Source organism: Phascolarctos cinereus, unplaced genomic scaffold, assembly GCF_003287225.1.
Source record: "Phascolarctos cinereus isolate Bilbo 61053 unplaced genomic scaffold, phaCin_HiC Scaffold_7;HRSCAF=346, whole genome shotgun sequence".
In the NCBI taxonomy this organism is placed as follows: domain Eukaryota; kingdom Metazoa; phylum Chordata; class Mammalia; order Diprotodontia; family Phascolarctidae; genus Phascolarctos; species Phascolarctos cinereus.
This window is the reverse complement of record NW_027556180.1, coordinates 195,128,502-195,143,090: the sequence shown is the minus strand read 5'-3', so window position 1 is coordinate 195,143,090 and position 14,589 is coordinate 195,128,502. Positions and strand designations below refer to the sequence as shown.

Below are 14,589 nucleotides of genomic sequence, written 5' to 3'. Positions count from 1 at the left end.
TCTTTTCTTGCACAATTTTTGATTGTGACACTTTCTATTGAATTCAGCTCCCTAAAGCAGATGCTAGTGCCACTGATGGAAGGGAAAAGCAATTTAGAACAGGGAGATATTACTTAGTAAAAAATAAACCAGATACAAAATCTTACCTTGTATTGACAGATAGGTTTTTAATGGAACATTTCATGGCCTAACACAAATATCAGACCCAATGATACTAATTCTTATACAGCCTTTGGCTTACCCTGTAGAACAAAATCTGATATTATAATGTAGGCTATAAAATATTTTATGGTAAGTGAACTTCTAAAGACACAAAGAAAATCCTCCACAAATTTGAAACTTAATTGAAGTTCTTAAAGAAATAAACTTAGGAGAGCAATATTATAAATTCAGTTATCTTAGGTAGTTGAAACCCTTGCTTTTGATTAATGTGTGAACATATGGAAGAAAAAAAAATCTGCTTTTGGTACTTTTGCTTCTGTTTCTTTCTAGTCAGAGCCAGTAGACAAGCACGAATGGATGGAAAATCACCTTTTCAAAGGGGTCAAATTTTGATGACCTCAAGCCAGTTTGCTCAAATTAATAATGTTTTATATCATCTTGATGGGAAATATATTGCAAGATACATTTTTCAAAAGAAGGAATGAAATGTTATACATCAAAAACAAAAGTTTAATTTAAGAAATGTCTCTGTGGTATGTTATAAAGAGGGTGGATATCTTTTGGCATAAATGGACAATGGATGCAGATAAATAAAATATATAATACATGTGATTTGGAATAGACAAATGTCTTTGTACCTCTTCTTTTAACTAGCCTTGCAATATAGAAAATACAATAGTCTCTGGAATTGATAAAAGGAAAGTTCCATCTTTGAATACCTGTCTTCCTCATTTTCAAAAGCATCAGCATATGCGCTAAATGAATAGACAATTCAGTAATGTCCAACAGATAACTAAAATTCAAATTTTATTTTTTCAATAATATTCATCAGACATTTTTTTTTCTGACAAGACTTTACTGAAAGATGAAGTGCAAATGGGAACCCTGTAAGAATGTTTATAAGAGTTGTACATGACATATCTTAAGCGCCACTAAGTACACATTGAATACTTTGTAAGTATATAGGCATATCAACATGCAAGTGTCATGTACCTAACATTACAATATGCATTTTGTTTGTTTAAAAATACTAATGACAAAGTAGATTAAGCAATTGTTTTTTCTGTCTTCAGCGCAATATGCTTAATTCCTGTGGATCCTACTGACATGGAATTGACTTTTACAGTGTCAGAAGTATACCCTTCCAAATGTTATGAACTGTAAGCCATACAAGTGGAACATTTTAATTTTAGAGCTAGCTAGTGGGCCACAGTGGTGCAGTGTACCACTCTGAGTAACAAACGTTTTAATCCTGAAATGGCAGACTTGTTTCCAACACTGGTTGAAATAATTATGATTTATAAAAGAGGTTTCTTTTGGTAAAATTTAAAAGTTAACAACCAATTCATAAACAATTATGTGAACTCAATATGAAGCACATATGTCAGCAATCTCAAACTCAAATACTTGTGTCACTTCTAAATTACATTATCATATTAGTATGCAGCAGGTACAACAGATACAGTTAAATGGAATTTGCAAACATTTAAATTATACAGATAATAAAGAGAAAACAAGTTTTGCAAAAGTTTTTAAAACATTTGTTCCCCCTATCCATCAGAATCATCTAATACATTGGAGAAACAGAGATAAAATAGTGAGTATGGGTAGGGAAGAAACAACAATCCAGTTCATGTATCAGATTCCCCTTCCCCCAATTTGTGACCACTTGTTGCAACTACAACATATTTCTATTTTTACAAAACTTTCTCTGTCATCAAAATATAAACAAAAAGTTTCCAGTGTTCACATATTTATAGGAGAAAGCTTGTGACGAAAGTATCTGAGGTTTTACAGTACTGTGCGTAAGGAAATTGTAAGTGCAGTTCATGCTGCATTAGAGTTCATACAGACACCACTGCTGGTTTGACCCTGGAGGTGGGGAAAGTGCTTAAGTGCTGAGCCCTGGTGGGTTTATCTTTTTTTATCTGGAACCTTCAAGAAGCATTTAAATTTTCTCTTCCAGAAGACTGAACATATCCTATTGAGAAAGATGCTATTTCCTCCCTTTGTCTTTTGGGCCCATCTTTTGCTGATAACAGTAAGGTTTATGTAGCACATAGGGGCCACAATGTTACTGGCAATATACTGACATCAAAGAAAATGACTTATTTTTTATTTATGCTTTTAAACTTATTTGATGAGCATCATTAATACCACCGAACTGTGTAGGTTTTATTTTATTTTCCTCCTATATGAACATCTGTGCTTTTAAAATGTTATTCCCCTAAAGGATAATTAAATGGCATCATTCAAGACATTCAAGCTGTGGTTACACAGGCAAAATAAAGTGGATATTCAGGCAATTCTCTGGAAAATTCAGACTTTTACTGGTATAAAGAAGGTACAACTGAATTATTTCCATTGGTTGTCTTCATTCATCAAGATCACTGAGAAAAATAAATTATCCATTTCATTTTGTTCTATATAAACACAGAAAATTGGCAAGAATTTTTAATATTTATATTTCCTTGAGGCAGAATACCAGGTTGGATTCCAAAGTGCTGCCGCTGCCATTCATCCTTGAAATACTGAAAGGCATGTTAAGTGCTTCAATTTTAAAAGGTGATTATCTCATTTTGCCTATAGGGGAGTTTTAATGTTAAAGAAAGTACAGATCCATTCTCTGTTGAACATAATCAAAGAGGTTGGCTTTTGGAATTCACAATGGAAAGATGGTTGTGATAATCCCTTCTGAATGCTGCCTGGGAGATCTTATAAATACCTCTTTTCATTTATTCATATTGAAATCTCATAACCTATGCTAAAAGTGAGAGGTAGAAGGATCATTTTAAGAATATATAGCACAAGACTTACCATTCGTAACCAATATCTATTGCATTCGATACTGACAATCTCAATACATTAAAACAGATAGATATATACAATGTAAAACATAGAGTAATTGAACTAATCTAATAATTTTTGTTTCCCTTTTAATCATTCTTCATTACTTTGCTAATTCTAATTCATTACCTTTGGAAGGGTATAACAGTGGGGTGGAGGAAAAGAGAAAGAAGTGATTAGAAGAAGAAAATTTCACTATACAAAATTTAATGTTTAGAAAATATTACCCTAAGTATTGAAGGCATCTCTATACCTTGATGGAAGCATTTTGGAGTTACATTATAGGAATATGCCAACTTAGCGTGAATGAAAAACACGAAAATTCCAAGGCAAATGAGGGTATTCCAATTTTAGAGGGTTAGACAATATATTAAGAGTATGTTTCTTTTCCTCTTATTCATGCAAAAAACCCTGGACCAAATGACAGTGTAGTAAAAGATGATAGTTTCCATGAAGGAAGGGAGCTAGCAGTTGGGTGCTTTTGAACCAGCTATAGGTACGCTATTTATCCCTACTGTTAAAGCTTTAGTTTGTAGGCAGTGGAGATGAACAAACTGTAAGCCTTAATTTAGCAACCAGTTTTTTAGTGGGCCTCATAGGATGGGAAGAAAAGGAAATACATCTGGCATTTTTGCTTCTACACTTATGATCCCAGGTAATCGAGGATATTGCACTAAGGGTAAATATCGCAAAAACCTTAAAACAAATTATTGTATCTCCTATATGTTTTCATCTTTAAGGATAATCAAAATGCATATTATAATTACATGGGTTTCCAACATCCATACACAGCAAGTACAAGATACTTACATGTAAATACACTGTAATTACCTATATTTTTGCATAGTTTTTAGTGTGTACTTTGTGCCACTTAATAAAAAGCATTACTCATCAGTAATTTCCATTAGATGTTTTTCTCACTTCAGCTGGCATTGCTGAATTTTTTTTTTTTGGTATGTTCATCATGGATTACCATTTGCAAAGAGTGACAATATTGGACATTTGGAGGACTCTAAGTACAGAGTGTCGGGTGAAAGGGGAAGCTGCAGTGTGAAAGTGAGGTTTTGCATGACCTCTTTATTAAAGAAATATGTCAGATTTAAGATGTTACTTTCATAAAATTACCTTTCCCTTCCAAGAAAAAGCAAAGGTAAAAATGTTGTTTTCCTTTTGGTAACACTTTACAATAAGTGGCACTAAATTACACTATAACTGCTATGTTACATGGGAGTACATGTAACTACACTGTAAGTGTTGAATAGCTACTGTACATGTGCGTACATGGAACCTCAATGCTATTACAATCATGGTTACATAATTACAAATGAACCAGTCCTTTCTTTTCATTGAGAGATTTATATATTTTTTTTACATAGTAATGAAAATACATGAGGTGTTAGCTTCCTTGCCTTTATTTAGAAAAAAAAGTTTTCTTCCCGTTTTATTTATTTATTAACTTATGGGAATTTTAGTGCAAGGTTTGCCATTATGAAGCAATATGACAGCATCCATTTCCTAGATTAAATTCTAAGCTTCAACTTAAGTATCAGGTTCCTTAAACTGCTTCTTGAATTCTCTGGTGACAGAAAACAAGTTAAAAGAAGCACCCCCTCACACATGAACACACACACGCATGCACGCACACTTGGTAAAAAAGAATCATTCTGTCTAAGATACAAGCAAATGGGGAAAAAAAGGAAGAAATGCTGTTTGGACAATTTAGATGAAGAACAATCGATGGACACTGTAAACAGTACACTGGCAGAGATTAGCTACTTTCTTTTGAGCAAAGAACAATGTGCCATATTCTACCTTTGGGTATGTGTGCACTTCTCCCACCGGGTCCTGTAATGACTGTGCTCACCTAGCCGAGACAGAATTTGACTAACACTTTATTAATGTGTATATTTCAAACATTATAAGTACCATGGTTTAGTTTCCCACATTTATCTAATTTGGGTGAACAAAGGTGGGTTGACTATTTTTGTTTAAAGAAAAATAAAATAATTTTTTGAGGGATTAGAAAAGTGACAATTTTGCACAGGTTTGGTTTTTTTTTTTGCTAAAAAGGATAAAAAGTAAAAATATTTTTAGTTAAAATCTAGCAATAACTAATTGCCAAAACATATAACTAGTGCCCCCAAATATAACAGTCCAGTTAATTTTTTTCTTCCCTCATCCCCCTCCCAAATTCCAACACTGATATTATTTAACTCTGTGGGTAAGGGTTAAAAGAGTCCAAAATCTCAAAATGTTCCAAATTTTGCATTTTTTCTTTACACTGCTATAAATAATAATTGAATTATTTAAGCAACAATTCAGCAGTTTGAGCCAAGTCAGATTTAGATGGAATGAAGAGGGATGTAAACACATTATCAATGAAAAATACCAATTTTGTAAATGCATCCTGAAATTAAGTTTAAAATAGTATTTGATGATGCAGTTTATACAACTTATTGTTGTAATAAGAATTTTCCGTTGTACTAAACAGGATGAATTTTGTTTTGTGTTTGTCTTTTTAAAGACTCTGCTTTGAAAGACATGAACATTTTGTAAACCTATACTAGTTTCAATGTGTCTAGTAGCACCTACCTGGTTCTCTCAAACTACCATACTATATTAACATATTATTGCATTTTTCCACAGATGGTATGGAGTGAATTGTAAAAACAAGCATGCAATCACATCAATGCAGACTTATTTCTTTAAAATGTCATACTGTATATGATTTATTATGTTAACACTCAACCACATCATATTATTTATGTTCTGTATATTTTGAAAAAGTGCTGCTTGACTGACATCGTCCTTTCTCTTTTTAAAAAAGAAATCAACAAGATAAATGTTTCAACAAAAAGTTTTAGAATTCTAACATTGTCCTTAAAATATTTATGCTTTTTTGATAAATAATCTAAGATACAGCACCCTTGCCTTTCATTTGATAATAATACATGATGTTGTACTCAAACATTCCCCTACCCAAAAAATAAATTCCAAGAGATTTTTTTAACCATCGCCGATCATGATTTTCAACTTTACAAGTATAATTACCACATACCATTTTTCCCCTTAAAGGTGCAACACTTGGAAAAAGGGAGAGTAACATTAATCAGTCATGGTTTTCATTCTTTAGCGTGAAATAAATACTGAGACCTGATCTAGTAGCATAACAGATAACAGAGAGACCATTAGCTCTTTGAGTAAAAGTGTTAGGCTAATTTTTTTGTTGACATATTTAAGAGTAATGGGATTTCTTCAATGGTTAATTACATCAAAATTTCAGAACTAATCCAGAGAGAGAAAGAGAGAGAGAGAGACTTTCTCCGTGAAGCTAAAAACATGGCAGAAATTCTCTTTTACTTGCTGTGACATAAGTTTGTACCTCACAAAATGCATAGACAGGAATTTAATATAAATAATTAGTCCATTTTTACACAAAACATATATCTTAATGCTTTTTTTCTTTTGTTTTTGGCAAATCAATATAGGTAAGCAGCTCTGGAACTGCCAAATTTTTAAAAAATTGAGATGTTTTTTATTTGGAAACTAGGAGTTTATTCCTTAGAATATTAATCAAATGTGGTTGTAATTTAAAACCTGAGGCTGTGCACTGGTTATTAGCTTAAAATTACCTTTCCTTATAACATTGTGCTTCCATTGTATAACAAATAAAAAAATTAACAAGAACTAGAAAAAATTTGCTGTTGAACAGTGCTAGGACATACAGACAAAAATACTAATACATGTTATCTACTTATAATATTGGTTTAAGTCATATCTAAAGGGATATAATGGACATTAGAAAATGCTTACTTGTGACTGACTTACCTACAGCCCAAAAAGTTAAATATGTATCAAATAATGTTTAATTGGATTTCTTATATGCACTATATACAGATTCTAAAATGTCTTGAAATTGTGCCCTATGAATACGTCCAATCTGTGTAGGCAGGTGAGTCCTTATGAAGCAAATAAATTATGAAAAAAATACAGAAACATATCTAATCTTTGTGATCCTCAAAGCAGTAAAAGTGTTGAAAAAAATTTATTTGTAAATGAAACTACAGTAACCTAATGCAGAATGTATATAGATATACAGCATGGTATGATTACAACCCAAACCCATGGCTCCAGTATCAAGTACTATTGGATAAATAGCAAATTGATACAGCTCTACCACTGAGTTCAAGCATTCTAGAAACTATACTACAGTGTTTTCAGTTTGTGTTTTCTAGGGCATATATTTCAAAAACTTGTCTTTGAAGTATAGACATGTATAAAACATTCTTTGTAAACCTCTAATCTTAGATTGAACTTGAGCACACTAGGTGTTCACCTAATAGTGTGGGTTATGAAAACTGTCCAATGGCATACTAATAAGGACTATGATTAAAAGGAAGAAAATTGGAGAAGAAAAGCTTGCATACAATTACAATTTTAAATGTAGAAAACAATTTAATACCATGGTTTAAGATGATGATTAAAGTTGTTAAGGCTGTATATTCAAGCACTGTATGTTAAGAGAACAATAATGTAAATTTTAGGCAATAAGAAATGTCCTGCATTATGAATGAGAAGGTAATTAAAGAATAATGTTAAAGAAAGCTGATTGTTGGTATAAACTGGCTACTGGTAGCAGTACAGTATGGAGGTTAATAAAGGGAGCAGAAGATGGTAGAAATGAATTCTGAAAGATGATAGCCAGTTTTCTCCAGCAGTCAGCCTGATAAGCAAAACTCAGAATCTAGGTCTGCATCTAAATGAAATATTCTTTTTTCTCCTCTGCGTTGACTTGGCTGCCTTCTGCATTGATAATAGCTGTGTCAGCATCCGGTGCATCTTCAGCTCCTTTAGCTTCATTTGTTAAATATGTTCCTATGGAAATCAACATGAAAGAAATTGGTTGGCATATTTATTTGACTAGCCACTGCCATCCCTACGTTTAATTATTAGACATCTGTACCCAATTTCAATTAGATTGGCATGCATGCGTTATCTATTTTAATTTTTTTTAAATACACATAAGCTCACCTTCTCATTGGATTTAAGCTTGGGCCAAATTTATACAGCTCAAATACTCAGCCTAGAGAGTAGCCAAGAGGTAAATGGGGACATGCAGCTGCACTAGTAATTATCATTAAAATGACGGAGATGATTAGATCGATCACAGCCACATACAGAATAATGATTCCATAGCCTATCTCTGTATCGAATTACTCTTTAAAAAAAATCACCCTTTCCTTTCTATATGGCCTTACATGTGCATATCTATGGAAATTCCAGAAATCAACTTTGAATCAATTACTAATTTTGAAGAGATAATAAAGAGGGTGATTCTCTGCTTTCCTAGAAATGAATAGACTTGCTTCTAATTTTCCTGAGCCAGTCACCCACATATGACCTTGGGTGAGTTGCTAGATATCCTTTTCCTCTAGTTAATCTGACTGTAAAATTAGGTAAAAATCAAGATCTCTCTGGAATCTAGATACTGAATGTTAACTGGGCTTTTCTGAGTAAATGATTTACAAGAAAGGAAAGAAAAAAAATGTTATAGAGTGAACGTAATCACAAGGAAATATTGCTGCAAAAGGTGAGTACACTTTGATTAAATCTCTCCTACCTTTATGTCTTGCCAGATATCGACCAAGCAGAAATATAGAACACAGTGTGACAAACACGACAACAGCCACAATTCCTCCTATAAGAGCATGGTCAGGGCCAGTCTGTCCGGCCAGAGCATTGGGATCTAGATTGCAAAAACAAAAAGAAAACAAGGTGTTTTTTTTTCCAAGTAGTAACTCTTGTCACAATTTAGACTATGTAATCCTTTTTAAATGCATAAATTTCCCTTTTTCAACCCCTGAGGGGATTATTTCTTTTTAGGCTTATATTTTCTCAACAATGCAATTCTAATTGTATCCTAGTTGTTTAAGGTCCCAATGAGAACTCAGAAATTGAAAATAGTATTTTATACTATTATACATAGGAAAGGCTTCCATTGCACTCATCTTGTCTTTTCCCTTACTCATTTTAGAACTGAATATCTGTCCATAGCTATCTAAGGGAACTAAAACAAGTGATTGAGAATTGGGGATCAGATAAGCATCGGCTGAACAGTGTCTGAGTAATACATAATTTATATGGCTGAATCTCAGTGGGAATCCCTTATATATATTCTCTTCTTGTCATCCCTCTCCTACTGCAATAGAAATAAAAGAGGAGATGAAGTACAGTAGCCTTTCTCAGTTCCTCTGCAGATAGATGAGTCTGCATGAATTGCATCCCATATATGTATCCTGCACCCTTAAAAATCATTATTCACTCTAGAGTGTTTAGCCCATGAATTACTGCAGTTATCCGATTAACACTAGAGTAAGTAAACTCTAATAGTTTTATAGCAGTATTTTAGAAGCCTCACTTACCTGACTAGACACAAAACATTTAAAAGGTTACCAGGTTTAAGCTCTCTTTTGCTTAGCATGTATTAGCTAGGGGAATCTAATTCTTCTCAGAGGACTACAAAGAGGGAGTTCTGTCAAGTAACACCTTTTAGGGTCGTAATTTCTCAAACATTTAGAGCAATGAATTAGTTACCTTTAAGTCTAGGCTCATTCCAAATTTTTTCTTTGGATAATTTTATATATATATATATATATATATATATATATATATATATATATATATATATATATATATATATATATATATATACACACACACACACACACACACATAAAATTTTAAATTTATTTATTTTTAGTTTTCAACATTCACCTCCATAAGCTTTTGAGTTCCCAATTTTCTCTCCCTCTCTTCCCTCCCCCCTCCCCAAGACAGAGTTCAATCTGATATAGGCTCTACATATACATTCCTATTAAACATATTTTCACATTAGTCATGCTGTAAAGTAGAATTAGAACCAATAGGAGGAACCACAAGAAAGAAGAAACAAAACAGAAAAAAAAAAGAGCAAATAGTATGCTTTGATCTGCATCCAGACTCCACAGTTCCTCTCCAGATGTGAATAAGCACTTTCCACCATGAGTCCTTTGGAGATGTGTTAGATCCTTGCATTGCTGAAAAGAGCTAAGTCTATCAAAGTAAGTCATTGCATAATGTGGCTGTTACTGTGTACAATGTTCTCCTGGTTCTGCTCGCTTCATTCAGCATCAGTCCGTACAAGTCTTCCCAGGTTTTTCTGAAGCCCTCCTACATCATCATTTCTTATAGCACAATAGTATCCCATTATATTCACATACCACCACTTGTTCAGCCATTCCCCAATTGATGGGCATCCCCCCTCAATTTCCAAATTTTTATGGCAAGAAAAAGATAAATGATTTCACTCTACTGAATGCTAAGTGAATCCCACTCTCAAGATATATGTCTTATTTATTCAATGAATAGGGGAATCATAAATTTCATTTTTTTCTTTTAATAAAAAAGAACATAAATACCAAGCAACAGGATGGGTAATTATCATGGAAGGTGAAAATATGCATCAAGCATTATATACAAATGATAAATCAAAATAATCTCATTGAAATAACAGAATTTTTCTCCAAGTAATATTCCATATTATTTTAAAAAATTATTTGAAGGTAAGACTACACTAGAGCTATGATTTCATTAGTACGGACTTGCAGCAGAGGTTTACATTCTCTTACTAAGGCAGGTCAGCATGGGCTCTGCCACATCTAATTTTCGAGAATTACCTACTATATAACTTTTGCAGTGTGCAATTCTCCTTAATGACAATTATAACTACAAGTGACTCAAGAACAGGGCAGATGCTCATACCTATAAAATGTAATTTTGTAACTGTTATCATCGGTTATAGGATGAATTTAGTAGTAATAGCATTTTTATGAAATTACTTTATAAATACTTATAAACACTTCACTGAGTTGAAACATAAAAATCACCTTTGGCTCTGCTTCCTCCAACACAAACACATTCTCAATTAGTTTCTGATGCTTCTTCATTTTAACTCCACATTAGCACTTGGCTCAATCTCCCTTTATCTCTTTACGTAGCTACCATCCTGGTTTAGGCCTATATCACCTCTTCTCTGACCTACTATCATAATCTCCTAGTTCACTTCCCTTTTCCCATTCATTCTCCACACAGCTATCAAAATAACTTTCTTAAAGCACAGGTGTCACTATATCACTTTTCTGCTCAAAAGTCTTCAGCACTTCTGGGATAAAATACAAACTCCTTAACCTGATACTTAAAGTTCTTTGTAACCCAGTTCCACCCTATCTTTCCAGATCATTTTTTCACATTAATTTACTTTATGTATCCTGACACAGCCAAAATATAGCACTGAATCTGAAATACCATTATCTGCCCTAACTATTCACTTTCTCAATTAACAATGCAGCAGCCATAACTAGGAGGATTCAGGCCAAAAGAGCTAAATGGAATTGGATCAGCGAATCTTCTTTTCCTCCTACTGGCCAAAAGAGTGACTGAGGGCATACATGCAGTAAAAGCTCTTATCTGTGTCTCTGGAAATGACAGCCACGAGGACAGAGAAGCACTGACTGGCTCTACGTATTGATAGCATTCTGGGTCAAGCTGGGAGCTCCAGAAGTTGGGGCAACTGCAAAAATGTACTCAGAGATGACATCGGTGACTGCAAGCCAGAAATAATGCCCTAAACTCTGAGAATACTGAAGAGACCAAACAGATTTCAGAATGGAGTTGAAGATGGAAGAGAAGAGTGGATATGTGAACAATCCTAGAAACTAGGATGCCTAAGGTATCATGACATGATGTGGCATCATACATATGAGCTATAATTATCTCCTGATTAAATTAGGGTCAAATAAGTCCCTTTTTTTTTCTTTTCAAGCCTTTTAATAATTATTACTTCTATATTTAAATGCTATTATTAGTCTGGAATGTTTTTAGGAGATTGGGGTGGGTGCCAAATTGAAAAACAAGTACTCTATTCTGATATTGCCAGGAAGAAACAAGGACGGAGGCAAAGTGAGCCATAGATTGCTAGCAGAGTAAGTATAGAAAGATCCCCAAGATTGAACCTGATGCACATGAGCTCAGAACTATAGTTCTAAGCCTTAGTTATTGAGAGACTTCTGAACTAAGTTGACATGTGAATTATAGAAGAAATAGGTAGATGCTGTCCTCAGGAAGAATTAAAGCAAATACCAATTAAAAGAAACAAAAATGAACTTAACTTTTTACTATGTGTATGTATACACAAATACAAATAATATACATATATCTACAAATTCATCATGATACACACATATATGTATATTTTTACACATGCGCACACACACATGCATAGATATTTTACACTAAAAAGTGCTAGCCTAGCCTACTGCCTTATCATGGCATGGAGCCAACTATGGGTTACTGAAAATTTTATCAATGGAGTAAAAACTTTAGGAGGATCACTCAAGCTGGGAGGGTGAAGGTACAGCAACATCAGGACTATTGATGGCTATCTCAAAGAGGCTCATCACCTGACAGTTTGACACTAGGTGATTTTTTTCTTTTTTTTTTTTTGACCAAAGTAAAGAAAAAGAAAAAAGAAAAAGAATGTCAACAAGGATATGGAGAAACAATGATGCAATGATGAAACCACAGTTAATTTCCAGTTATATATTTTCCCCTTACAAACAGAAGAATAACTAATGTGAATTTTCATTATTCAAAGAAATTGTTCTGATACAGGCAGCATAAAATAGTCAATAAAATCCTTGAATTGGAGTGTGATAGAACTGGGTTCGAATCTTCCCTGTGATACTTATTCTGAAATAAGGATTTCGTTCATATTCCTTATCTGGAGAAGAAGCAAGAAGAAAAGCCTAGACTTTTTCTCTCATACAGCCATGAGTTATTGGGATGGTGCAAGTCTAATAGGTTATCTCTTTAGCAAAATCAAGTTTTGTTGTTCTTTTTTTTTTCATTTTGAGGAAGGCCTTAAAGTCATGCTATAAGGCTGTTGGCCTAGGATTAAGATGGGATTCATTGAAATGTAAAGGATTCCTATAGAGCAATCCCAAGGTAGTTTCCATCCAAGGAAGTCCAAGCTTTACTATACAAATCTCTGCAGTAAATGCAAAGTTCACCAAGTGAGAAGAAGTGAATAAGCTGTTTATGAGATTATGTCTTATACGGCCTACCTAAATTTTTTAGTAGAGTAAACTAAAGACAATCCTTCATCCAATAAACACTGTTACCTTGCATGCTTACAAAGGTACCAAGGCCCCTTTTATTCACTTAAATGGAACTCTGGATACAAACTATTTTCTGAATTTCTCAGAATGAACTTTGGGTATAAAGTCTAAAGTGGTATGATTTTAGAGAAACTTATCAAGAATGAACCCAGTCCATGTAAACCAAGAGTTTACATGGGTTACACAGCTGTATATTCCCATTTCTTTTTTACAGCATCCTTATAAAATGTCAGACATTGTCATCATCATTTTACAGAAGACAACCTCATTCAGACACATTAAATAACTTTCCTAAAGCTGGTCAGGTGGTAACCAATAGATTCAGGAATTAGACTCAGACTTTCCAATTCAAGTTAAGAGTTCTTACATTCCAGTCTTACTATATGGAAGGGAAAGAGTTCATAGGCAAATAACTGTAAAATCTTTAACTCTTAATTTTTTATAAGAAACAATTTGAGATATTCTAGGTTTTTTAGAAGGGGTAAATGTAATCAAAATATCACTTGCACAACATGATTCTTATTCATAGGATTATTTGGGTGAGAAAGAATCTTAAAATAGTGAGAACTACAGGATAGATATTGTAATGCTAATTTATTGGGGAGAGAGAATGATGCAAGTCTCCTGCAATATTTCTGCACACAAGAAACAATATACTAAAAATCAGGGGTCAGGATAAAATATACTGATTTATTCAAGGGGGACTGGTATAACTCAGATGGTATATGCAAGTCATGCATTCATTGTAAAAATCAGTTTGTTATTATTAACAGCATGAACCATTTAATTTACCTTTCCATCAAAAATGAGGGTCAGAATTAGTGATGATACACAGTTGGGAGTAGTATGAGGACAGAGGATTGGAAATCCCCAAAAAACAAATTCGTTTATTTACTCAGGAGTAGGAATTAGGGATCTTGGGGTAGCAATGAAATACCCATTTGTATTGTATGAATAAATGTGGTCATGATACACATAATAGAGGCTTGAAAATTTTCTGTTGAATTGAATTAGATAACCAGTTTTTATTCATTGCTAATGAAGTCAGAGGAGAAAATATAGATCCACATTTCAGTAGAAGAGATTTAGGTTCCAAGGAATGCCTTTCTGGCAGTAAGGTTGATAAACCAAGTTGCCAAGACAAATTTTAGAATATGCTGTGAAAATCTTGAAGGCTAAGACTGAAAACCATCTGTTAGGGAAAGCTCAAGTAAGGCCATTTTTAGATGACAGATAATCATGGTTGATTCTGTTGTTCCATCTTTTTTACTGTCTTCATTTTACTGATATGGAATCCAATGGACACAAACCAGTGAATGACTTTCTGAGAAATGATGCTGCTTACTCAGGTTAACATTATTTTACC

General features: G+C 33.5%; 1 protein-coding gene across 2 annotated transcripts in view; it reads right to left on the bottom strand.

The window, feature by feature from the left end:
• Positions 1 to 943: 943 nt before the first annotated feature.
• CADM2 (cell adhesion molecule 2) overlaps positions 944 to 14,589 on the bottom strand; it is a 1,332,213-nt gene continuing 1,318,567 nt past the window's right edge. For both annotated transcript variants that reach the window (XM_020970708.2, XM_020970710.2), the window contains 2 exons: positions 8,630 to 8,755; positions 944 to 7,884 (listed from right to left, as the gene is read on the bottom strand). In XM_020970708.2, coding sequence (XP_020826367.1) covers positions 7,766 to 7,884; positions 8,630 to 8,755 — 245 coding nt within the window. In that variant the 3' untranslated portion in view covers positions 944 to 7,765. The remainder of the gene's footprint in view (positions 7,885 to 8,629; positions 8,756 to 14,589) is intronic.